Genomic DNA, 24,831 nt, shown 5'->3' on the forward strand with positions numbered 1-24,831 from the left:
CCTGGGGAGGTCAGGAGGCCCCCCTCCTTTCCTCCCTGGCTTAGCCACCACATTTGCAAAGAACGCATCCACTGAGGTTCCACATCTGGGGCTGATGGAATCACCCCCAAGAAGATGCTGGTTGATCAGCAATAAACTAGTGACAGATGTAATGGCGCTGCCCTGTCTGCACACCCAGGGACCGCACTGTCACTCCCCTTATGAGCTCGGGACCCACACTGTCGTCTGGCACCATAATCCTCGAGCATATTCCTCAGGTTGTGCATTTTGAAATTTCTTTAAAAATAGACTGGAACCTTAAGAAGCACCACCTCAGAAGTGGCCCCAGTCTCCCTCAACGTGAACAACGGGTAGGAGTAGGAACACCTATAATATTCTGAGATAACTGCAGAGACATGCAGAGCCCCCAGCTAGAAGCTGCCCAGCAGCCAGTTGGCTCCAGGGATGAGCACGATGCACTTTGAAAGGGCGAGAAGTGGGGGCTCCTGGAGCGCAGCAGGAGGGCACTGGCCATGGCCGCCGGTCCTGACACTGAGAGGTGGCAAAGCAACGGGGGTGGGGGAGAGGCAGGAGGAGTGTGAGTGTGTAAGAGAGCTGCTGCCACCCAGTGGGCACAGGGCACTGCAGGCTGGAGCATGAGCATGACTATGTGTGTGCGCACGCCTGCATGCCTCTGTGTACAATTGTGTGCATGCCTGTGCGTGTACACATGTATGCCTATGTGTGCACATGCATGTGTGCATCTGTAAGCCTGTGTGCATGTCTTTGTGTGCACGCTTGTACATGTGTGCATGCCTGTATGTAAGCCTGTGTGCATGCCTATATGTGTGTGCATGCTGTGTGTGCATGGCCTATATGTGTGTGCATGCTGTGTGTGTGCATGCCTATGTATGTGTACATGCCTGTGTGTGTGCATGCCTGTGTGTGTGCATGCCTGTGTGTATGTAAGCCTGTGTGCATGCCTGTGTGTGCATGCTGTGTGTGTGCATGCCTGTGTGTGCCTATATGTGTGTACATGCCTGTGTGTGCATGCCTGTGTATGCATATGCATGCCTATGTGTGTGCATACTATGTGCATATGCCTTTATGCCTGTGTGCATGCCTGTGTGTGTGTTCCTAGGTGTATCCTGGTGTCAAAGACCAATGGGCTGCAGAAGCCTACAAACCCCTGACTGGTCCTCTTCTGAACCATCCAGGTCACCACCAATGAGAAACAGGTCACCTGAGAAACAGTCACCATCCAGAGGAGCCCAGGGAGATGGACCAGGGAATGCTGCATGGGACCCTGGATGGGGCCCGGGGACAGAAAAGGACTAGCAGGTAAATGCTAAGGGGAGAAGAGAAACGTGTGGACTTTGGTGAATAATAATGATCAATATTAGTTCCCTGATTGTGAGAAGTGCACCATACTAGAGTGAGGGGCTAAGGGGAAAAGCTGGTATCAGATAAATACAGACTCTATGTACGGTCTTTGCACTTATCCTGTAAATCTACAACCGTTCTAAAATGAAAAGTCTGTTTAAAAATGCCTCCTGGCTTTTGTGTAGAGTAATAGATTTAACAGAAAAAAACTCTGCTACTCACAGACTGGCAGAAAAAAATCTGTTTAAAGCATATAAAGTACTTGTAGCCAAAATACAGAGAACCCTTAAAACTCAACAAAAAAGCAAACCACCCAATTAAAAAGTGGACAAAAGATTTAAAAGGACACCTCACAGCTGGGCGGGGTGGCTCATGCCTGTAATCCCAGTACGCTGGGAGGCTGAAGTGGCAAGATCACGAGGTCAGGAGTTTGAGACCAGCCTGACCAACATAGTGAAACCCCGTCTCTACTAAAAATACAAAAATTAGCTGGGTGTGGTGGCAGGCACCTGTAATCCCAGCTACTCGGGAGGCTGAAGCTAAGGCAGGAGAATCGCTTGAACCCAGGAGGCGGAGGTTGCAATGAGCTAAGATCACACGACTGTACTCCAGCCTGGGCAACAGGGCGAGACTCTGCCTCAAAAACAAACAAGCAAACAAAAGGATACCTCACAACAGAAGATATTCAGATGGCAAACAGACACAGGAGATGCTCCACATCGTATGTCATTAGGGAACCGTGAATTAAAACAACAATTAGAAGCCGTGCATGGTGGCTCATGTCTGCAATTGCAGCACTTTGGAAGCCAAAGCAGGAGATCATTTGAGTCCGGGAGTTCAAGACGTGCCTGGGCAACATGAGACCTTTTCTCTGCTAAAAGTTTTAAAATTTGGCTGGCACAGTGGCACACGCCTGTAAGTCCCAGGTATGCAGGAGGCTGAGGCAGAAGGATCACTTGAGCCCAGGAGGCCAAGATTGCAATGAACCATGATCACAGCACTGCACTCCAACCTGGGAGACAGAGTAAGACCCTGTCTCAAAAAGAAAAAAAGTATTTCCAGAATGATGAAAATCACAATTTCCAGAATAATGAAAATCTAGAACACTGACATCATCAAATGCTGGTGAGGATGTGGAGCAACTGGAACTCTCGTGACTGCCAGGAGAAGTGCAAAATGGTGCAGTCACTTTGGAAGACGGTTTGGCATGCTGCCAGAAAGCTAGACATGCCCTTCCCCTATGATCCAGCAACCCAGTCCTAGGTGTCTCCCTGAATGAGTTGAAAACTGATGTCCACACGGAAATCTGAATGTTAAGTGTTCAGAGCTGCTTTATTCATCATTGCCGAAAACAGCGAACAATCCAGAGGTCCTTCAGTAGCTGGATGGATACATAAACTGTGGTACCTGCAGACAGCGAAATGTCATACAACACTAAAGAGAGACTGGCAGTCAACCCTCGACGTGATATGAAGGAAACTGAAATGCGTATCCCCAGATGAACGAAGCTGAGCTGAAACGGCTGCGTGCCGTGAGATTCCAACTCGATGACATTCTAGAAAAGGCAAAGTTACAGAGCCAGTGAAAAGATCCGTGGTCGGTGCAGAGTGCCCCTTATCCTGGGAAACGGTGTGGCTGGAAAGGCGGCTGCCCCCTCGTCCGTCACACAACGCACGTTCGTGGGGAACGTGGTGCTAAACCATTCGTACATGACCTGGCTCTGGGTCAGGGTTTCAAGCACAGCAGAGCAGCTCCCTTGCTGCCATCTCCTGAAACTCGGCCCTTGACACAAGGGTTTGTAAAAAGGTGAAAAAGAAAAAAATAATTTAAAATACATACATAGGGGCCAGGCGTGGTGGCTCAAGCCTGTAATCCCAGCACTTTGGGAGGCTGAGGAGGGTGAATCACGAGGTCAAGAGATCGAGACCATCCTGGTCAACATGGTGAAACCCCATCTCTACTAAAAATACAAAAATTAGCTGGGCGTGGTGGCGCGTGCCTATAGTCCCAGTTACTCAGGAGGCTGAGGCAGGAGAATTGCCTGAACCCAGGAGGCGGAGGTTGCAGTGAGCCGAGATTGCGCCATTGCACTCCAGCCTGGGTAACAAGAGCGAGACTCCGTCTCAAAAAAAAAAAAAAATACATACATAAAAAGATCAGTGGTTGTGAGGGGTTAGAGGGCAAGGGAGGGATGGACGGGTGGAGCACAGAACAGTTTTGGGGTAAGGAAGCTACGCGGCACGATTCTGTAATGCTGAGTACAGCACAGCATGCATCTGCCCAAACCCACAAGAGCAGCACCAAGAACAGACCCTCATCTAGACCACGGACTCCAGCCACTGCAACAAATGCCCTGAACCAGTGCGTGCTGTCCCTAACAGGGGAACTGGAAGGTCACGTGCATCGGGGGACATCTCTGTGCCTTCCGCCTGTTTTTTCTGTCAACCTAAAACTAGGACCCCGAGACAGGCTCCTGCAGACCCGGCCCCTGCCTCTGTCACCCCTGCCCTCACCGCTCACTCTGCTGCATTTTCCTTACCGGAGGCACAGCAGCTTGCTCGTCTAGGAGCCGCTGAGTTTCCCTTTTGGAACACAGCGAGTATACCTAAGAGAAATGCCGAAATAATGAGATGCTGTGTTTGAAATAATTGGACTCTTAAAAACAGGTCTCTTTTTACAGGAAACTGCACCAGACAAACCAAAGGCGCCACATACATTCAAAGGGTAGCAAAGGGAGTTATTTACCCGGAGTCTTCCAGCCGCCTTCGTCAGCACTGGGTAATCTGGGCACCTCTCACCCTCTGCAGACGGAGGTTTATAAGGTTCCAGAACCATATTCTCCTGAATTGCCTCACATTCCCCGGCGCTGTTAGTTCTGGGGAATTGCATTCCGTGACTCATTCAGGGGCCAAGGTGAGACTGCTCAGACGTCGTACGCGTCAAACAAGCCTGAAGGTGCTCAGTGCACCAGGACCCAGAACGTCCTTGGGGGCCTAACTGGGTGGGGTGGGAGCTGGGAGGGGGCTCCCCATGACACAGCTACAGCAGCAAGATGGGGAGCCGGGGTTGGGGGTGGCTGAACTGGCAGAGCGCAGCCTGACAGGCAATGTGGGCACCACGGCCCCGGAAAGTGCTCAGTAAGCAGATCTCATCAGTGAGGTCCAGACACACCACAGGCGCTCCGTGGAATCTGGCTGCATAAAAGAACCATCGCTTCTCCACTGCTCATCCAGGTGCTACCTAACAAGTCGAACGGCATTTCTAGCTTTATCAGTCAGACCTCTTTGGTGGTGCCCGAGGCTTCTCTCAAATTTGGAGACAAGATAAAAGCGCCAGCCTGAATTGTGTTCAAACTGTCAGCTTTGCTTCCCGTTCGGGGCTTGGAAACAAAGCTCGTCTCATCTCAGAGGTTCCAACCGCAGCAGGAGAGGGGCCCTGAGATGCCGGTGGGGGAAGTCTTCATTTTTTCTAGACTACTTTCGGTATCATTACTTAATAAAATTTACATTTGGAACAGGTACCAGACAGTGGCCCGCAGTAACACAGGCTGATTTGCTGTGATTGACGGCTCGTTCCACCGGGGTTAATGATCTCAGTCTGGAGGGGCTGCTTCCCTCTGCTCCTGCTGGGACACAGGGGACCGGTCTGAGCATGGCGGCATTCCCTGAGCTCAGCAAAAAGGCTGCTTTCAACTCTAAGCACAGACTCTGCTGCTCCCCAGTGGCTTTGAGAAGTCACCAAACTCACTGTGGAGAGGCTAAAATATGGGATGGGAACATGCCCAGGCTGCCACCAACACCCAAGAGGAAGGTGGGAATGTGGGCAGCTTGTCCCCCACCTGGGCCCGCCTGTGGCGTCCATGTCCAGCCAGGCTGGCTCAGGCGAAGAGACCCCTGTTCGTCCCACTGCCTTTCCCCCCAGGAGTTGAGAGCAGGGACTCCCGAGGGCAAGTGGAGCCCAGCTCTGCCTCTGCCCTCCCTGGTGACTCAGCAACTGGCCTAGACTGGGCTGTGGTAACAAGATCTCGAGGTCTAGGTGGCTTAGAAGTGACAGACGTGCACTGCTCACGGTTCTGGAGGCCGGAAGTCCAAGATGAAGGCACTGTCAGATTTGGTGTCCAGCTACCTGGTTCACAGATGGTCCCTTCTTGGTGTGGCCCCACAGGGTGGAAGCGGCAAGGGGGCTCCTCAGCCGCTTTTATAAGGGCACTAACGCCATTCATGAGGGCTCGGCCCCCAGGAGCCCACCATCTCTTGAAGGCCCCACCCTCCTAACGCCATCACCTAGGAAGTTAGGGTTCAACAGTATGGGGGACGCTGCCATCAGCCCTAGCAGCCGCCCAGCTGGGCTCTCAGAACTTCTGGTTCCTCCCAGGACAGTGGTGCCCGCAGGGGACCCCACTTGATTACAGAGCTGAGGCCTGCAAGGTCCTGTGTGCTCCTGGAGCACAGCGGGTCACCAGTAGACTGCAGCTGTCACTCTGAAATGCCCTTATTAGTGGAAGGGTGGGTGACAGTGCCAGTCTCCCTGGGACCAAGAGGCATCCCAGGATATGGGGCATTCAGTGCTAAAACCAGGGCCATCCCAGGAAAACCAGACACACCGGTCAGCATGCCTGCTTCCTGGAGCAAGCCCGCCAAAGCCAACCCTGTGTCTCTCCCTCCGCGTCCAAAACCAGGAGAAAACAACCTTGTCCGAGCTGCACAGCAGGTGCCATAGTTGATGCTGATGACGGGAACATTCTGGAAACTCTCTTAAGCATGACGCATACCCCACAGGCTTAATCACAGATAGTTTGGATGGGTGTCCTGCGCAAACCTCATGTGGAACTGTGATCTCGGGGTTGGAGGTGGGGCCTGGAGGGAGGTGACTGGATCACAGGGTGGATTTGTCGTGACTGGCTTAGCACCATCCCCTTCCCAGTACTACCCTGGCAACAGGGAGGGAATTCTTGCAAGATCTGATTGTTTAAAAGTGTGTGGCACCTCCCCCCCCGCCTTCGCCATGCGATGTACCTGTTCCCCCCTCCCCCCTGCCTTTGCCATGCAATGCACCTGCTTCCCCCTCTCTCTCTTTCTCTCTCCTGCTTTTGCCATGCAATGCACCTGCTCCCCCCTCTCTCTCTCTCTCTCCCTCTCTCTCCTCCCTGCCTTTGCCACGCAATCCACCGGCTCCCCCCCCCTCTCTCCCCACTGCCTTTGCCATGCAATGCACCTGCTCCCCCCCTCTCCCCCCTGCCTATGCCATGCAATGCACCTGCTCCCCCCCTCTCTCTCTCTCTCCCCCCCTGCCTTTGCCCCGCAATCCACCGGCTCCCCCCTCTCTCTCTCTCTCCCCCCTGCCTTTGCCATGCAATGCACCTGCTCCCCCCTCTCTCTCTCTCTCTCCCCCCTGCCTTTGCCATGCAATGCACCTGCTCCCCCCTCTCCCCCCCGCCTTTGCCATGCAATGCACCTGCTCCCCCCCCTCTCTCTCCCCCCCTGCCTTTGCCCCGCAATCCACCGGCTCCCCCCTCTCTCTCTCTCTCTCTCCCCCCTGCCTTTGCCATGCAATGCACCTGCTCCCCCCTCTCTCTCCCCCCCCGCCTTTGCCATGCAATGCACCTGCTCCCCCCCCTCTCTCTCCCCCCCTGCCTTTGCCCCGCAATCCACCAGCTCCCCCCTCTCTCTCTCTCTCCCCCCTGCCTTTGCCATGCAATGCACCTGCTCCCCCCTCTCTCTCCCCCCCCGCCTTTGCCATGCAATGCACCTGCTCCCCCCCTCTCTCTCCCCCCTGCCTTTGCCATGCAATGCACCTGCTCCCCCCCTCTCCCCCCTGCCTATGCCATGCAATGCACCTGCTCCCCCCCTCTCTCTCTCTCTCTCCCCCCTGCCTTTGCTATGCAATGCACCTGCTCCCCCCCTCTCTCCCCGCTGCCTTTGCCATGCAATGCACCTGCTCCCCCCCTCTCCCCCCTGCCTATGCCATGCAATGCACCTGCTCCCCCCCTCTCTCTCTCCCCCCCTGCCTTTGCCCCGCAATCCACCGGCTCCCCCCCCCCTCTCTCTCCCCCCTGCCTTTGCCATGCAATGCACCTGCTCCCCCCTCTCTCTCCCCCCCGCCTTTGCCATGCAATGCACCTGCTCCCCCCTCTCTCTCCCCGCTGCCTTTGCCACGCAATGCACCTGCTCCCCCCCTCTCTCTCTCTCCCCCCCTGCCTTTGCCCCACAATCCACCGGCTCCCCCCTCTCTCTCTCTCTCCCCCCTGCCTTTGCCATGCAATGCACCTGCTCCCCCCTCTCTCTCTCCCCCCCCGCCTTTGCCATGCAATGCACCTGCTCCCCCCTCTCTCTCTCCCCCCCCGCCTTTGCCATGCAATGCACCTGCTCCCCCCCCGCCTTTGCCACGCAATGCACCTGCTCCCCCCCCACTCCCCCCCCGCCTTTGCCCTGCAATCCACCTGCTCTTCCTTTGCCTTCCACCATGGGTAAAAGCTCCCTGAGGCCCCCCAGAGGCAGAAGCCCCCAGCTTCCTGTACAGCCTGCAGAACTGAGAGCCAATGAAACCTCTGCTCTTCACAACCTACCCAGCCTCGGCTATTCCTTTATAGCAACGTGGAAATGGCCTAACGCCACCACATGGCTCATCTGATGCTCAAGTTTTCCCACCCCCTACGTGTTATCATCCAATTTAGGAGACAAGAAGCTGAGAGAGGTTCATTAACCTGGTCTCCACACAGCCACCTGCGGAGAGGCAGGGGTTAGAGTCTGCTCTCTGGGGGCTCTCCATGGCCTGGCACGGAGCTGGGCATCAGGAGGGTCACGTCTGCAGTCCCGCATCTCTGGAGCCCTGTGCCTCCAACAGTCAGCCATGTGGCCGGGTGGTGTCTGCGTGTCACTCAGGAGGATGCACTGGTGTCCCTCCCACTCTGCCTCGACAGGCGCGAAGTGAAGGTGCTGTCTTCCCTGGCAACGCCGGGCTCTGGGCTCTCACCGGAGTGAGTGCTGAGCTGGTCTCCCGGGTGCTCACTCCGCGTGTGCCTGACGTTGCTACGGGCCTTGTCCTGGGATTGCCCACAGCTGCCTTCGTTTCTGAGAACACCCACCACGGCTCACTTTTCTCTTTTCACTCCTCACCCTGGATCCCCACTTCCGGGCCCCTCCATCAGCACGACTGCTTTCCCTCCTGATGTAGAAAAACAATTGAGAATTCCTGAGACACTGGGGGCAGGTGCAGAAGTAGGGGGGCAGGCGGTGGAGGCCAGGGCCGCCTCTGCTGTCTGGAGCCGAGCCACGGGTCTGCACTCGGCCTTCCGTTCCAGAACTTTCCACCTTAGTTACTCCTTCCCCCTTTTACATAAATAATTTTTTTGGCCTTATAAAAAATACCACTGTGTATAATCACTGTCAGTGTTATCTGCACAAAAGCCTGCACACGGTGTCTATGGCAGCTTTCCTCATAATCGCCAAAAGCTGGAAGCAGCGTAGATGCCCCTCAGGAGGCGACTAGACAAGCAAACCGGGGTGTCGGAAACAGAACGTTATCCAGTGCCAAAAGGAAACGTGCTTCCAAGCCGTGAAAAGGCCTGCAGGCCCCTTCCGTGCGTGCTACCAAGGGAGCAAAGCCAATCTGAAATGCACTAGGGGATTTGAAGATTCCAGCTCTGGGACATTCTGGAAAAGGCCAAACTATAGAGACAGTGAAAAGGTCGGCAAGGATGAATGCGGCAGTTCACCCAGCACTTTGGGAGGCCGAGGCCAGCAGATCACCTGAGGTCAGGAGTTCGAGACCAGCCTGGCGAACATAGTGAAACCCTGTCTCTACTAAAAATAGAAAAATTAGCCAGGCGTGGTGGTGCACGTCTGTAATCCCAGCTACTAGGGAGGCTGAGGCAGGAGAATCGCTTGAACCTGGGAGGCAGAGGTTGCAGTGAGCTGAGACTGTGCCACTGCACTCCAGCCCGGGAGATGGAGTGAGACTCTGTCTCAAAAAAGAAAGAAAGAAAAGAAAGGGTCCGTGGCTGCCAGGGGCTCAGGGGAGTGAGGGATGAACAGGGGCACAGAGGAGTCCTCAGGGAGCGAAGCTGGTCTTTATGAGACTGTGATGCTGGATACAGGGCATCTGGCAAAACTGACAGAACGTACAACACCAAGCGTGGACCCCCATGTAAACCCAGACTTTAGGATCGCTGTTGGGGTCAACACCAAGCGTGGACCCCCATGTAAACCCAGACTTTAGGATCGCTGTTGGGGTCAACACCAAGCGTGGACCCCCATGTAAACCCAGACTTTAGGATCGCTGTTGGGGTCAACACCAAGCGTGGACCCTCACGTAAACCCAGACTTTAGGATTGCTATTGGGGTCAACAGCAAGCGTGGACCCTCATGTAAACCCAGACTTTAGGATCGCTGTTGGGGTCAACAGCAAGCGTGGACCCCCATGTAAACCCAGACTTTAGGATCGCTGTTGGGGTCAACACCAAGCATGGACCCCCATGTAAACCCAGACTTTAGGATCGCTGTTGGGGTCAACACCAAGCGTGGACCCTCACGTAAACCCAGACTTTAGGATTGCTATTGGGGTCAACAGCAAGCGTGGACCCCCATGTAAACCCAGACTTTAGGATCGCTGTTGGGGTCAACAGCAAGCGTGGACCCTCATGTAAACCCAGACTTTAGGATTGCTATTGGGGTCAACAGCAAGCGTGGACCCTCACGTAAACCCAGACTTTAGGATCGCTGTTGGGGTCAACACCAAGCGTGGACCCTCACGTAAACCCAGACTTTAGGATTGCTATTGGGGTCAACAGCAAGCGTGGACCCCCATGTAAACCCAGACTTTAGGATCGCTGTTGGGGTCAACAGCAAGCGTGGACCCTCATGTAAACCCAGACTTTAGGATTGCTATTGGGGTCAACAGCAAGCGTGGACCCTCACGTAAACCCAGACTTTAGGATCGCTGTTGGGGTCAACACCAAGCGTGGACCCCCATGTAAACCCAGACTTTAGGATTGCTATTGGGGTCAACAGCAAGCGTGGACCCTCACGTAAACCCAGACTTTAGGATTGCTATTGGGGTCAACAGCAAGCGTGGACCCTCATGTAAACCCAGACTTTAGGATTGCTATTGGGGTCAACACCAAGCGTGGACCCCCATGTAAACCCAGACTTTAGGATTGCTATTGGGGTCAACACCAAGCGTGGACCCTCATGTAAACCCAGACTTTAGGATTGCTATTGGGGTCAACAGCAAGCGTGGACCCTCACGTAAACCCAGACTTTAGGATCGCTGTTGGAGTCAACAGCAAGTGTGGACCCCCATGTAAACCCAGACCTTAGGATTGCTATTGGGGTCAACACCAAGTGTGGACCCCATGTAAACCCAGACCTTAGGATCGCTATTGGGGTCAACACCAAGCGTGGACCCCCATGTGAGCTCTGGACTGTAGGATCACTACTGGTTCACTGATTGTAATAGTAATATCTTGCTTTAGTGTGTGACGTCTAACAGGGGAAACTGGGGAAGGGGTCAATATGGGAACTCGCAGTACTTGTATTCGATTTTCTGTCAGCCTAAAACTGCTCTAAAAAATCAGCTGTGCTCATTTCACAGAAGAGGCAGGGGAAGAGAACGTTCTGCTTGATAAAGGAATATCTGCTACTACAAGAACAACGGATTCATGAAATTGCCGTCTGGCAACCAGGGGGGAGAACTGATCCCAGAATTCTGCTTTACATTCTAAGACCGAAAATAAAGAGGCCGGGCTCAGGTGCTCATGCCTGTAATCCAAACACTTCAGGAGGCTGAGGTGGAAGGACCGCTTGAGCCCAGGAGTTCAAGACCAGCCTGGGTCACCTAGGGAGACGCCTATTTCTACAAAACATACAAAAATCAGCCAGGTATGATGGCACATGCCTGTAGTCCCAGCTATGCAGGGGCTGAGGTGGGAGGATCAACTGAGTTCAAAAGGTCAAGGCTGCAGTGAGCTGTGATCGGGCCAGGCTGGGTGACAGAGGGAGACCCTGTCTCAAGAGGTGGAGGGGAGCGGGAAGGGGAGGGCACAGGCCAGGTGCCGTGGCTCACACCGGTAATCCCAGCACTTTGGGAGGCCGAGGCTGGTGATCGCTTCAGCTCAGGAGTTTGAGACAGGCCCGCGCAACATGGCAAAACCCAGTCTCTACAAACAATAGCTTGGCGTGGACGGTACATCCCTGCCGTCCCAGCTACTTGGGGGGCTGACATGGGAGAATCACTTGAACCTGGGAGGCTCAGGCTGCAGTGAGCTAAGATTGCACCAGTACACTCCAGCCTGGGTGTCAGAGGGAGACCCTGTCAAAAGAAAGAAAATGCAAGGAAGGGAAGGAGGGAGGGAGGGAAAGAGAGAGAGAGAGAAAGGGAGGGAGGGAAAGAAAGAGAGGGAGGGAGGGAGGGAGGGAAAGAAAGAGAGAGAGGGAGGGAGGGAGGGAAAGAGAGAGAGAGGGAGGGAGGGAGGGAAAGAGAGAGAGGGAGGGAGGGAGGGAAAGAGAGAGAGAGAGGAAGGGAGGGAGGGAAAGAGAGAGAGAGGGAGGGAGGGAGGGAAAGAGAGAGAGAGGGAGGGAGGGAGGGAAAGAGAGAGAGAGGGAGGGAGGGAGGGAAAGAGAGAGAGGGAGGGAGGGAGGGAAGGAGGGAAAGAGAGAGAGAGAGGGAGGGAGGGAAAGAGAGAGAGGGAGGGAGGGAGGGAAAGAGAGACAGGGAGGGAGGGAGGGAGGGAAAGAGAGAGAGAGAGAGAGGGAGAGAGAGAGAGAGGGAGGGAGGGAGGGAAAGAGAGAGAGAGAGGGAGGGAGGGAGGGAGGGAAAGAAAGGAAAGAAAAGGAAAGAAGTAATGGTATCTGTGAAGGCCAAAACGAAAACTGAATAAACCCCCCACCTATGTGTGGCCCCCGTCTCACTATGCGTGGTCCCCGTCTCCCTATGCGTGGTCCCCGTCTCCCTATGCGTGGTCCCCGTCTCACTATGCGTGGTCCCCGTCTCACTATGCGTGGTCACCGTCTCCCTATGCGTGGTCCCCGTCTCCCTATGCGTGGTCCCCGTCTCACTATGCGTGGTCCCCGTCTCACTATGCGTGGTCCCCGTCTCCCTATGCGTGGTCCCCGTCTCCCTATGTGTGGTCCCCGTCTCCCTGGGTGGGGCAGGGGAGTGTCCCGTAAGACAGCATGCGCGCATTCTGCCCCCCACGCATTCCGTCCTTACGCACCAGACCCACTGGGGCCCTGTCCAAGGCCCTGGTCCCGCTGGTCTCTGCCTTTGCTGGAGACCCTAGAATGCCTGTCCTTCACCATGTGCTTTTTTCCATGAGCCACTTAACAGGGAGCTGATGACAGGAGGGTTTGGTCATTCGCATCAGTAACCCAGCCCAGAGGCTTGTCGTCATGGGAGTATTTCAGAACGTTCATAAGGTACCTCCATGCCCCATCTCCATGGATCAGGCTCCCGAGCCGCTTCTGCTCAGTTCTGGGGAAAGCGGTCAGGCCTTTCTCTCCTCTAATTTCGCTGCTCCACAGCTGCTCACAACTGTGCACTTTCTGCTTCCGCATCGGCCTGATCAGAACTCCGGCAGCACTTTTTCCTCCGGGCAGGGCCCAGAGCAACGGCTGCTTACCTGTTTCAGAGTCTGCATTGTGTGTTTTTAGCCATGAATTGGGAGTCTATCCTGGAGAACCCTCAAAGTCGAGAACACCAACAGTCAGGTGAAGGAAGCCAGGGGGATGGGGAGGACCGGCTCAGGACGGGGGCCAGTTACAGTGGACACATATTGGAAGAGGAGTAGAGCACTCAGAGGGGAGCTCCCCAGCACCCCCCTACTGCTGGCCAGGTCAAGGCGAGACCAGGCTGTCCAGTCCCCGACAGTGGCATCAGAAACAGCCCCCTGGACGAAGCCAGGATGAAGACATAAGCGGCTCTGCCGGGGTGGTGGGAGCCACGCCAAAGGCTGTCTCCAGGGAGAAGCCGGGTCAGGAGCTCGGGATGCAGGCTGCCCAGGGATGCGCCCGGGGATGAGCCCGGAGGCTCAAGGTCATGCTCAGGAGCCCCTGGGTCCGCTTACTTCCACAGCCTCAGATGGAAAGGGCTTGTGCCCTCACAGAGCTGGAAGCTGGCACAGAGGCCATCACCAAAGAGAAGCCGCCACATCAGCACAGCATGAAACGCATCCGCACCAGGGAAGCGGCTGGCCCGGGCCCTCCTGAGCCTCCTCCGGACCTGCACGCCCTCTGGGGCACCACCATGGCTGGACTCAGGCCTCTCTGCTCCCAGCTCAGCTCCTCTCCTCCTCCTCCTGCCAGCTCCACAGCCGAGGGCCACTGCCCACAAAAGATCAAGCCCTGCAGGGCCCCTGCCATATGCCCTCAGGCATAGGGACTCCACCACCCCCACCCGCCACAGGCCCCTGTCCCCGTCACTCCCTTTCCCCCTCCTCCTTTCCAGAGTCCCCACCAACACCATCCCAGCTCAGCCTCCACTCTGTACCACTGGCCAGGACCGCCCACGCCTTCAGCAAAAGCCTGGCCTTGTCCACGTCACTCCCCTGCACGCAGACCCCCAAGCTTTCCTGCCTCATGGAGGATCAGCGCAGGGCCTGGGGCGTGCTCAGCTGTAGCCAGGCACTCACCTCCCTTCCCTTCCCCACCCCTGGGTGCACTCTGTCCCCTCTGAGCTGCGCTCATGCAGTCCCACCTCCCAATGTTACAGGCATCAAAGCTGCCAGCAGCTACAAGCCCGGGCCGGCTTCTCCTGCTGCTCACAGTGAAACCTAAGAGACGCAGACAATTGCAAAGAGGCAAGGATGGTACCCCAGCAGTGCTCAGCCCGAGCTGTGCAGGCTGGATCCACGCCCAGTGGGCTCCACGGCCAGTGTTCAGAGGTCCCAGGAGGCTCCCACAAATGACAAGAAAGCGGATTCCTCAGTTAACAAACACATTTGTCGTGTACTCAGTATTTTTGAGGTGTGACACCAGTATGGGACAACGGCACTACACCGTGCAGGGGCCGGGAGCAGGGCTGGCACACCCAAGACAAGAGGGAAGGGAGGTCCCCACTGCCCAGAGTCCAGGAGGAGAGTTCGAAGCCCAGGGCCAGCTTAGCCCTCCTGAGCGGGCACACTCTAAGTTGCCATGGAGACCCTCCCCTCTGCTGCTCTTGGTTCTCCATAAGGACCTAACCTCTGCCTGCCCACTCCAGCTGGTGGTGCCCTGCTGGCAAGGGACTGTCACCTGGGCTGACGGTGCCCCCACCCAGGACAGTGGGAATGGCTGGAGATCAACTGTTGGCTGTCACAGCTAGGGGCTGCTCTTGATGCTGAGTGCAGGCAGGGGCTGCCGCTGACCCCATGGTGCCCTGGGCGGTCAAGACCGCCAAGATGAGGAGCCACCAAGGGCCTGGGCTGTCTTTCCCAACCGATGCTTAGAGGCCCACACGCATGAGGAACGTAGTTTCCCACAGGTGAACAAGATGTGTGTGTGCAGATGCCTGGCTGCTGGGTTGCCCGTGCCCAGCGGGAGGCGGAAACGCACATCCTCCGCCTTTACAAACGTACGTGTCTCCAAAGATCCGTGTGCCCGAGGCTGGCCCCCAGCAGCACAGCACAGGCCTGCCATCTGCACATTCCTTCACTCACTCACACAACTGCCACATTATTCAGAGGCAGCCTGAGCAGCTGGGTGGCCCTTTCAATGCTTCCGTAAAGCCGGGTAAGGTCCCCTCTAGCGAGCGCCCACCTCCAGTCTCCAGGTCGTGGAAATTGGGATCCAGGCCTCGGTCCAGCATCTTGGTGATCTTCTCCACCGAGCGATGCTGAATGTGGTCCATGCATTTCTTCAGATTGGTCTGAAAGGAAAAATAATACAGTGGAAACATCTGCATGAGAAACATCCCAACCTGAGCAACAAGTGAGACCCCATCTCTACAAAAAAAATAAAAACATTAGACACGGTGGCACAGGCCTGTGATTCCAGCTACTTGGGAGGCTGAGGCAGGAGGATCACCCGAGCGGAGGCTGCAGTGAGCTGTGTTCATGCCACTGTACTCCAGCCTGGGCAACAGAGCAAAACCTGTCTCCAAAAAAAAAAGAAAAAGAAAAAGAAATCTCTTTCCAGGCTCTGGGAAGGTTCCTGACTGGTGATCCGGGAGACCCACCCTCGCCAGGGCCCACTGCAGAGCCCGAGGCTCCTAGAGCTGTGGCTTTTGGAACTGAAGGCTGAGCACAGTGCCTTGCACATAGCAAGTGCAATCGGCTTGTCCTGCATGAATGTTTAAAATCCCCTCACTGTTCAACTCCCTTGTGCTATGGACTTACTGTGTGTGTGTCCCCAAAATTCATAATAATCTCCAATAATAGCATTGAGAGGTGAGGCCTTTGGGAGGTGATGAAGTCAGGGGGGTGAGCCCTCGTGAATGGGATTAACGTCCCTACAAAAGAGGTCCCAGAGAGCTCCCTCACCCCCCCTTCCATGTGAGGACACAGCAAGACAATGGCCGCCCAAACCAGGAACTGGGTCTAGACCAAACACTGACCCTGCTGATGCCACGATCTCAGACTTCCAGCCTCCGGAATGGTGAGAGACACACTTTTGTTGTCTATAAGTCACCCAGCCTGGGCAACAGAGCAAGACTGTCTGAGGCAAATAAAAAAACGGGAATCCTTGCATCCATCTAATAAAAGAAGAGGGGACAGCAAAACAAAACCCGAGTGTCCTGCTGGCTGAGAAAGCCGTTGGTGAGCCGGCAGCTGCAGGTAAGCTCACCTGGAGAGCATCAGGGCCCCGGAAGGGGAGCAGCCACGACTCTGCACCCCGTGCTCCGCATGGACTCCTATGGGGCCCTGCTTTGGAACAGCACCAGGGGCCGCGACCAAAGCCTCCTGGGATTACAGGTTCCTCCTCGTGTGGATTAAGCAAAGCGCCCTGCCCACACACCCTAGGCCTCAGCCCCCCGTCTCCAGGCCTCCTCCTTGACGTGCACAGCACCCTGAGAAAGAGCGGGGTGTCTGCGGTGTGATGTCTCATCTGGAACTCAGCTCGAGGCACAGCGCTTTCAGCCGGGGCCTGAGGACTCCCCGCCACGCCCCTGCTGCTCGCCTGCAGCCTAACTTCAGTGCAGTTTATGTCAACAGCACTTGAACAAGTTTATCCTAAAGCAAGCACAGCAGAAAACAAACCCAGCGGTCAGTGTGGACGCTCTCCCCTCCGCCGTGCCGTGCGTCCAAATCCCACTGTCTTCAGAGCCACTGCTTTTGAACCTCTCTGCAGCAGCCAGTGGGATCTGCCCCGCTTCCCCGAGACCCCACGGGCATGCCGAGCAGCCCCTGCTGCCTCCCAGGTAGGTCTCCGCAGCGTGCACCATGAGGGCCGGTCCACCTGGACCTCCCAGCCCGGCCACACACCACGACAGGTGCACAGCAGGTGCCCTGGAAGAGGGGCGGCTATAGATAATATGTCAAGATAACAAGGGGAACACAGTGCGCGTAACAGCCCGTCCCCCACATACCTTCGAGTGGAGCTTGGCCAACTGCTTCTCATCCAGACTGGCTTGTTTATACACCCGCTTCTTGTATCGAAACTGGCACAGAAACAAAAGGGAAAACAAGTCAATACTTCCCACGGCTGTGCAGAGGAAACACGGGCCTCGTCCTCGGCGACGTCACTGAAGACGGGGAACCCCACAGCAGACTCTTCCAGTTTTAAATAAGCGACGCGTCTGTGCACCGCGGAGCCTGCGACATCCCAAGCGTCACTTGTGCCAAGATTCTATGGCAGTTCAGCTAAAAAGCCATAAAAAGAAGCGTGAGCAAGTGGAAGAGAAGATCCAGCAGGTGAGAAGCTGGGAGGCCTCCCACCCCATGAGGGGCTCCCTGGCTGACTGGGTGCTCACGGCTCCTCCCGGGGGAACCGATCTGCCCTTGGTACGGCATTTTTAGTAAATGAGGATGCTGCCTCAACACCAGGTCTTTCTCCCACATGGTCCACCTTTTAAAACACACCTTAGAAGCCCGGCCTGGGAAAGGCCCCACCTCCTTGTACTCCCACAACCTTTGGGCGTACTGTTTCCCTCCCAAAACTGGAAATGACATCACTGCATGCACCAAGGAGCAAGCAACGTTGCCGAGTGGGCTTGGTGGGTCTCCCTCCCCCAGTCCCCCGCTTGGCTGCAGATGCTGCAGAAGGTCTGGGAAGGGCGCTGAGCATTTGGGAGTCACTAGAGTTTGGAGCTGGGCTCTTCCCCGTCTCACCTCAGTTTCCTGATCTGCCGCATGGGGATAATAGCACCCACCTCCCAGGGTGGCCTGGGCATTGCGTGTGAGCTTCCTGGCAGACCTGGCACTAGACGAGTCCGCTTTATCCCTCACTCCCCACTGCCCTTGATGCCATCACCCTCCACCGTTACACATGTGCTCAGGGCTGGCAAAAACTGCGCCTGGGTAAAATGACAGTGCGGGGCAGTGGGTGGGCGAGCTCACCCTGAAACTGAAAGTCTCGTCTCACAGAAAGCATCCAAATAAACACCCCATTCTCCCTTCTCCTCCACGTCAAACAAAATGGGCATCTGACAAAAGGCAAAATTATTTTGCAGATGGACACTGGTGGGGTTCTGTTTTCAAAACCAGCTGTGAAGTGAGAAAGTTCTGTGAAACTCAGGGTGCACAGAGTTTGGGGAGAAAGTGTGACGGCCAGAAGAGCACCTGCTCATTTCCCAGAACAGGGCAGGCAGCTGGGGCTCCAGGCCCGTTCCAGAATTTCCACCTCTGATTCCAGATTCCCGGACAGCAGGTTCTGTGCTCTGGGACCAATCATACCTCCGGTCCAGATTTCGCAAGCCACTGAAAATGATGCCAGGTGCCTTCTCAGGCTCACGATCACATGGCTAAGCCTAAAACTCTCCGGGAATGCAATTCCATGGGTCCCCTTTCCAGATACAAAATAATCCGCTCAGGCCCATAGCGTCTCTGGGCAGGAGGGTAAAGTACACAACAGAGTGTTTATTCCAGAGCCATAAACATTTACAGCCCGTGGCTCCAGAGGACTCTGCGTCAGCACCACAAATCCTTTCTCTTGCTATTTCCCCAACCTTTCCTAAGCAGCCCACCATATTGTACTGAAATTATCTGAGGCAAAGAGCCCAGAATGATACCTGCCCCTAACATATACAATCCCTGCACCAATCTCAGCCTTTGCAGCGGGTCACCTGGTGGGACAGTGGCCTGGGGAAATTAATAAACCTAAGTATCAACAACAATTCAGGCCTGGTGCGGTGGCTCATGCCTGCAATCACAGCACTTTGGGAGGCAGAGGTGGGCGGATCACTTGAGGTCAGGAGTTTGAGACCAGCCTGGCCAACATGGTAAAACCCCATCTCTACTAAAAATACAAAAATTAGCCAGGTATGGTCACGGGCGCCTGTAGTCCCAGCTACTCAAGATGCTGAGGCACGAGAATCGCTTGAATCCAGGAGGCGGAGGCTGCAGTGAGCTGAGATCGCACCACTGCATGCCAGCCTGGGCAACAGAGCAAGACTCAGTCTCAAAAACAAAACAACAAAAAACACACAAAAAGTATCAGCGACAATTTTATGACAGTGAAACCAGAGCATCAGCGGCAACGTCCATTTGGGGATGGTCAGGCTCATTCCACGCATACTGCACTGCTCCGTGAATCCCTGAATACTTCCTCTGGGCCTCATGACCACGTCCGAAGTCACTGCAAACATTCCCTCAGTATCATTACTGGGAATCTGCGGCTCAGAGGAGCCCCAGAATCTTGGGTGGCTGGCTCGAGGTTGCACGGGTACAGGTACTGGGCGCAGATGCAGAGGAGCCTCCCAAATTCTCTGGTCTTCTTGTCCAGTTTTACTGCCGTTACGGAAATGATCAGCCACTGAAGTAAACTGTGTATTTACTCTTCCTGGTCCATCATCTCCCACTGGAGTGTAAGGTCCGTGGGATCAGAACCTTGACTTTTCTGTGCCTGCAAACTGTCTGGCCCTTCGTTGGACCTCAATGATTATTTTTTCCCAATGGATACCCATTTTACAGACAAGCAAACTGAGGCCAGGACAGTTGAGTGATCTGCTGTAAACCACACCACTTCCGAGTGGCATCTCATCTTCTTCCCCATCGAAACCCCTCCCCCAATCTGACGCATGGTCCACACTGGGGATCCCAGTCACCTCAGCCTAAACATCACAACGGAACCGAGAAATGTGTAGATGAGGCACCACCTCAGCCCTGGGTTGGTGTCCATGACATCTTGGGCTTCAGGGGACTCTCTAGTCACTGAGGAGAGGACCAGTTAGGTTGCTGGCATGCCAGCTGCAATGACACAATGGCAACCTCTTGCTGGTGACTAAGCTAAAATGAGCACAGTCACCAGATGACACCAACGTGTCATGCAGGATCAGAAATCACCCCTTTACGGCTTCTCTTAAGTGACGTAACCCAACACGTCTACACTGCAGGAAACACTGCCTGTAAACTTGGGGTGCAGCAAGCCTGGGTCAGAAAAGCAGGCGCAGGGGTCGTGTGTCATGTGGAAATGCACCGGCCTGACCCATCTTATGGATCAGCCACTTCTGGAGGGAGGCCCGGGAGCCTGTGGCTTCTGACAGCAACTCCAAGAGCCCCAGTCACCCAGGAAGGAAGCAGAGAACAGCCAGACGGCCACAGCCACCCTGTTACCCAAAAACACAGAGACCAATTCGGGAATGGTATGGTTTGGATGTGCCCCCTCCAAATCTCATGTTCAAATGTGATCCCCAGTGTTGCAGCTGGGGCTGGTGGGAGGTCTTTGGACCCCTCCTGAATGGCCTGGTGCCCTCCACATGGTAGTAAGTCAGTTCTTGATCTGTTAGTTCACGGGAGAGCCAGGAACGACTCCTCCCTGCTCTCTCTTGCACCCCTCTTGCCACCTGCCACCTGCTTCCACTTGGCCTTCTGCCGTGAGCACAAGCTCCCTGAGGCATCAACGCCGAGCGGATGCCAGCACCATGCTTTCTATACAGCCTGCAAAACCCCTCTACTTTTAGCCGGCCTCAGTTATTTCTTTACAGCAATGTGAGAACAGACTATTTCAAGGAATATGATGTCATTTAAAAATTCCTTCTTTGCGGCTGATTCCTGGCAGAGCTCCCAAAACCCTTGGAATGTCCTCGGTGATAAGAGTATCTTTGGGGCATAAATGAGATGACTCTCAACTCCAACGTAGCCTCCAGGATGGGGGCTGCTAGCTGGAAGCATCAGACGGTGACTCGAGGGTCAGGACTCTCCACCTCCCTGCTGACTGGCGGGATGGAGTCCGATCACCGGGGTCAGTGACTTCATCCATCATGCCTACGTAATGAAACTTCCGCAAACACCCCTAAACGACGGGGCCTGCGGGCCTCTGAGCTGGCAAACACATCCATGTGCTGGGAGGGCGGTGCACCCCCAACTTCACAGGGATGGAAGCTCATCCCTGGAAGAGGTCCAGTTAAGAAGAGGCCCTCCCAACATTGCCCCGTGCGCCTCTTCATCAGCTGTGCATTTGGACACTTCGTAATAAGCCAGGGGTAGTAGCTAAAACGCCTTCTCAAGTTCTCTGCACTGCTCCAGCAAGTGATCGAGCCCGAGAATGAGGTGGTGGGAACCCGTAGTTCACAGCCAAACGGGACAGAAGTGTGGGCAACCTGACACATATGACTGGCATCTGAAGGGAAGGCAGTCTGTGGGACCGAGCCCTTATACTTGTAGTTAGTGTCAGAACTGTCTGGAGAGGTGGAGAAGGGAAACACTCCATCCGTTAGGCCCTGGGAGGGAGAAACTTAAAACCCCTCAGAGATGCACGGGGAGCCCCACTCTACACCACAGTCCTGGTTATGTCAACCTGAATCAGTCCCATGGTTTATTACCCAGCAAGATTTGTCTCCAGGGATTCTTTGAATCTGCAGTGAAAAAAAACGTATAAAAGTTGTACAGCAGTGTGCGATTCACAGCAAAATCAGATGCAACCTTGTATTAGTCCATTTTCACGCTGCTATACAGAAATACCTGAGAATGGGTAACTTACAAAGGAAAGAGATTGAACTGACTCAGAGTTCCACATGGCAGGGGAGGCCTCAGGAACCTTACAATCATGGCAGAAGGTGTAGGGAAAGCAAGGACCTTCTTCACAAGGCAGCAGGAGAGAGAAGGGCGAAGGAGGAGCTTTCAGACACTTACAATAAACTATCAGATCTCGTGAGACTCCTCACTGTCATGAGAACAGCATGGGGAAACCACCCCTGTGATCCAATCTCCTCCCTCCCTCAGTACACGGGCATTACAGGTCCCTCCCTCTACAGGTGGGGATTACAATTAGAGGTGAAATCTTGATGGGGACACAGAGCCAAGCCATATCAAACCCCAAAGACCCCAGACTGAATTTTAAACATGGGGATAATTTCCCAATGCAAATGGAATCGGTGTCCTCCCCAGCACGTCTCCCCCGCACCCACCACAGCGTCCGGGCTGTGACACAACCACAAGATACCTCCAGGGAAGGAACGCCCTCGCCCGCGGGCTGCGGGTACTCCCGCAGGAGCCGCTCCTCATCCAGGAACTTGCCGTCACGCCCGTTGCTGGCCGGCTGGAACAGGCCGTAGTTGAGGACGTCTTTCAGACTCTGGGTTAACGTACACAGGATCCGCTGCTTTGCAACCCACACCGTGGCGTCTGGGTTAAATCGGATGCATTTCTGCAGGGAAGGGCAAAGACAGCTGATGAGTGACAGAGGACGCTACCTGACTCACCCACTTGGAGCACGTGGTCAGAGACGGCAAAGCTGTTTCCACCCCTTCCTGACGCGTCCTCGGAGTGGTGAACCCATGGCTTTTCAGGCTGAAAAATAAAGCCTGCTGGTCGCTTCGACAGAGACATTTGGTAAATATAAAAGGGTCTCTTTGGCCTTGATCTCACCATGGACTCAATTCTCCGGCACTGACAGCATCTTTTTGGTTACCAAGGACCACCTGCCACCCCGGGACACTCTCTCATTTGCACAGCACTTCCAAACTCCAGCGCTTCCAGAAACACAGGGGACCTGAGAACCTCCATCTCTGACAAATCCCAAGGTGCCACTGCTGCTGCCGTCCTGGGGAACACACGTTGAGGACCACAGCCAGCGCGTATTACAACGTGACTTCAATTTGACACGGATCGTTCTTTAGCGTTTCAGACTCAATGGAAGCCTTGTCTTACAACCACGCCGGTGGGAAAGTCTTCATGCGACCCACGCTGACTCTGAACAAAAAGCTTTAAAAAGACAGACATCGCCGCTCCCGAAGGACACGGGAAAGCAATTACGAAAACACGACTTGATAGAAAATCCAATCGGTTGCCACCTGAGGTCATTTCCGCAACGTTAAATAATGTCACCGGGGCCTGCATACCAATCACAACCCCGCAAACGCACAACAGCACCTCTGAGAACTGGAATAACGACAGCTTGGTCCCACTCCCAGGTCCCTTCTGGGAGACTCGCCAGTGAGCCAGGACAGGCAAAAAGCCAGGCAGACCCACTTCTAACCATGGCTTCTGATTTTTGTTGAATTAAAATTATATTCTACTGAATAGCTGTCAGCAGGGGCTCAGTAATTCACTTTGTCACTGTCAGAGCGTTCAGAACGAAAGGAGGTCGGACTGAACGTGAGGCTCAAACCCATCCTCTCTCTGGGGATTCTGGGGGTTCGTGCCCCAGAAAGCAAAAGGCCCTCCCATCTTCCCAAGACAGCCCCAGGGGAAGCTCCTCTTCGCTGGGAAGATGATCCTGGGAGGGCCAACAGGAGCCGGGGTTCAGCAGGCGGCCAGAGTCCTCCGTGCCAGGAAACCCAACACCCTGTGCACAAAAGCTCCAGTTTCTCCCTTCCAATGTCAAAGGCTGAGCTTGGTGTGGCTCTCAAAGCTCCCCAGCAGGGCTGTAAGGCTGGGTGGGGCACCTGTTTATTCCAGGAAGATTTCCAGACCTGCACCCTTCACCATCCTTGGCTGAGCAAGACGTCTCTGGAAACTCCTGGCACAAGAAGCAAGCTGTATCGGGTACGACCAGGCGGGGCCGCTCGCTGCTCAGCCTTCAGCCTCAGGAATCCTTCTCGGCCCCTCCAACTCAAAGCTCCAACATCCACAGAGCCCTTGGCTCCATCTCTGCCACCTGCAGAGAAGATTCAGCCAAGGCAAAATTCCCTGGTGGCGCACAGGGCTCCGAATCACCTCTCAGGAGACGTCTGTGCCACTGCAGGTGATTGCCAAGATGGGTGTCCATCTTCATTTGTGGGCACGGCAGGGATGCTGCGTCCATGCAGCACGTGGGCCAACCCAACGACGCAACAGCCATCTGCTCCAGAAAATGCCAAGAGCACCCCCTTGAGAATCGTCTAGAAGGAGCAGGAGCTCCACTGTTGGAAAGGCCTGCGTTTGCAACCCGGTAGCGCACACCAACCTTGATTCCTAGGGAAACCTACCTACCCAGCAGTCCTCTGATTCCCCCATGAAAATCAGAGCCCCTACTTAACCTCAGGGCTGTGGTCAGCATCAAATGGAACATAAATAACACGTGTTGTTATGGGCTGAACTGTGCGCCTCTGAATTAATGTTGAAGTCCCAACGCCCATACCCTAGAAATTAAGTTAAGATGAGGTCACACGGGAGCAGGGTGGGCCCTAATACACTGACTGTGTCCTTTAAAAGTAAGAAAATCTGGACACAGCGTCACGCACACAGGGAGAAGACCGCACGAATGGGAAGAAAGAGACCGGTGTGTCGCAACTGGAAACCCAGCTAAGATGGCTGCTAAACCTCCAGCAGCCAGGGGAGAAGCCAGGGACAGATTCTCCCTCAAACCTCGGAAGGAACCAACCTTGCCTCCCCTTGACCCTGGACTTCCGGCCTCCAGAATGTGACAATACATGTCTGTTATATAAGCCAGCAGTCTGTGGTTGGTTATGGCAGCCATGGGAACTTTTAAACGTGTGGCTCACCTGCCACTTACTGTGGCAGCCAAAAGCAGCGGCACCATCATCTCCGAGATCGGAACTCCACGGTGGAGCATTCCCTGCTCTCAGGGAGCTCCCCTCCCTCGGAACTCCACGGTGGAGCATTCCCTGCTCTCAGGGAGCTCCCCTCCCGCATATGTGATGGGAGCCGTCTGCATGTTCACACCAGCCCCAGGCAAGCCCATGATGTCGGAAGACATTTGGCTGAATCCTGCTTCAATTCCTCACTTACCCATTAGCAATTCACTGCCCGATCAGGCAAACCCCAGGTCCAAGAGCAGTCCTGACACAGTACAGGTGACTGATACTGGCCAAATGGATGACGTGGGAGCCACCAATAAGCAAACCAGCCTAAGGCCACCATTTGTAGTCAGGAAAGACACTGACTCCCATGCTACATGGGAAACGTACAAATCCATGCTAACACACGCTCCCTTCAGGACCCAGAGGAAGGGGTAAGTG

General features: G+C 54.9%; 1 protein-coding gene across 23 annotated transcripts in view; it reads right to left on the minus strand.

The window, feature by feature from the left end:
* Positions 1-24,831, minus strand: part of SHANK2 (SH3 and multiple ankyrin repeat domains 2) — a 720,394-nt gene that overhangs the window by 555,106 nt on the left and 140,457 nt on the right. For all 23 annotated transcript variants that reach the window (XM_078341738.1, XM_078341739.1, XM_078341735.1 and 20 more), the window contains 3 exons: positions 21,873-22,076; positions 16,861-16,932; positions 15,093-15,201 (listed from right to left, as the gene is read on the minus strand). In XM_078341738.1, coding sequence (XP_078197864.1) covers positions 15,093-15,201; positions 16,861-16,932; positions 21,873-22,076 — 385 coding nt within the window. The remainder of the gene's footprint in view (positions 1-15,092; positions 15,202-16,860; positions 16,933-21,872; positions 22,077-24,831) is intronic.

This window comes from Callithrix jacchus, chromosome 10 (genome assembly GCF_049354715.1).
Source record: "Callithrix jacchus isolate 240 chromosome 10, calJac240_pri, whole genome shotgun sequence".
Classification (NCBI taxonomy): Eukaryota; Metazoa; Chordata; class Mammalia; order Primates; family Cebidae; genus Callithrix; species Callithrix jacchus.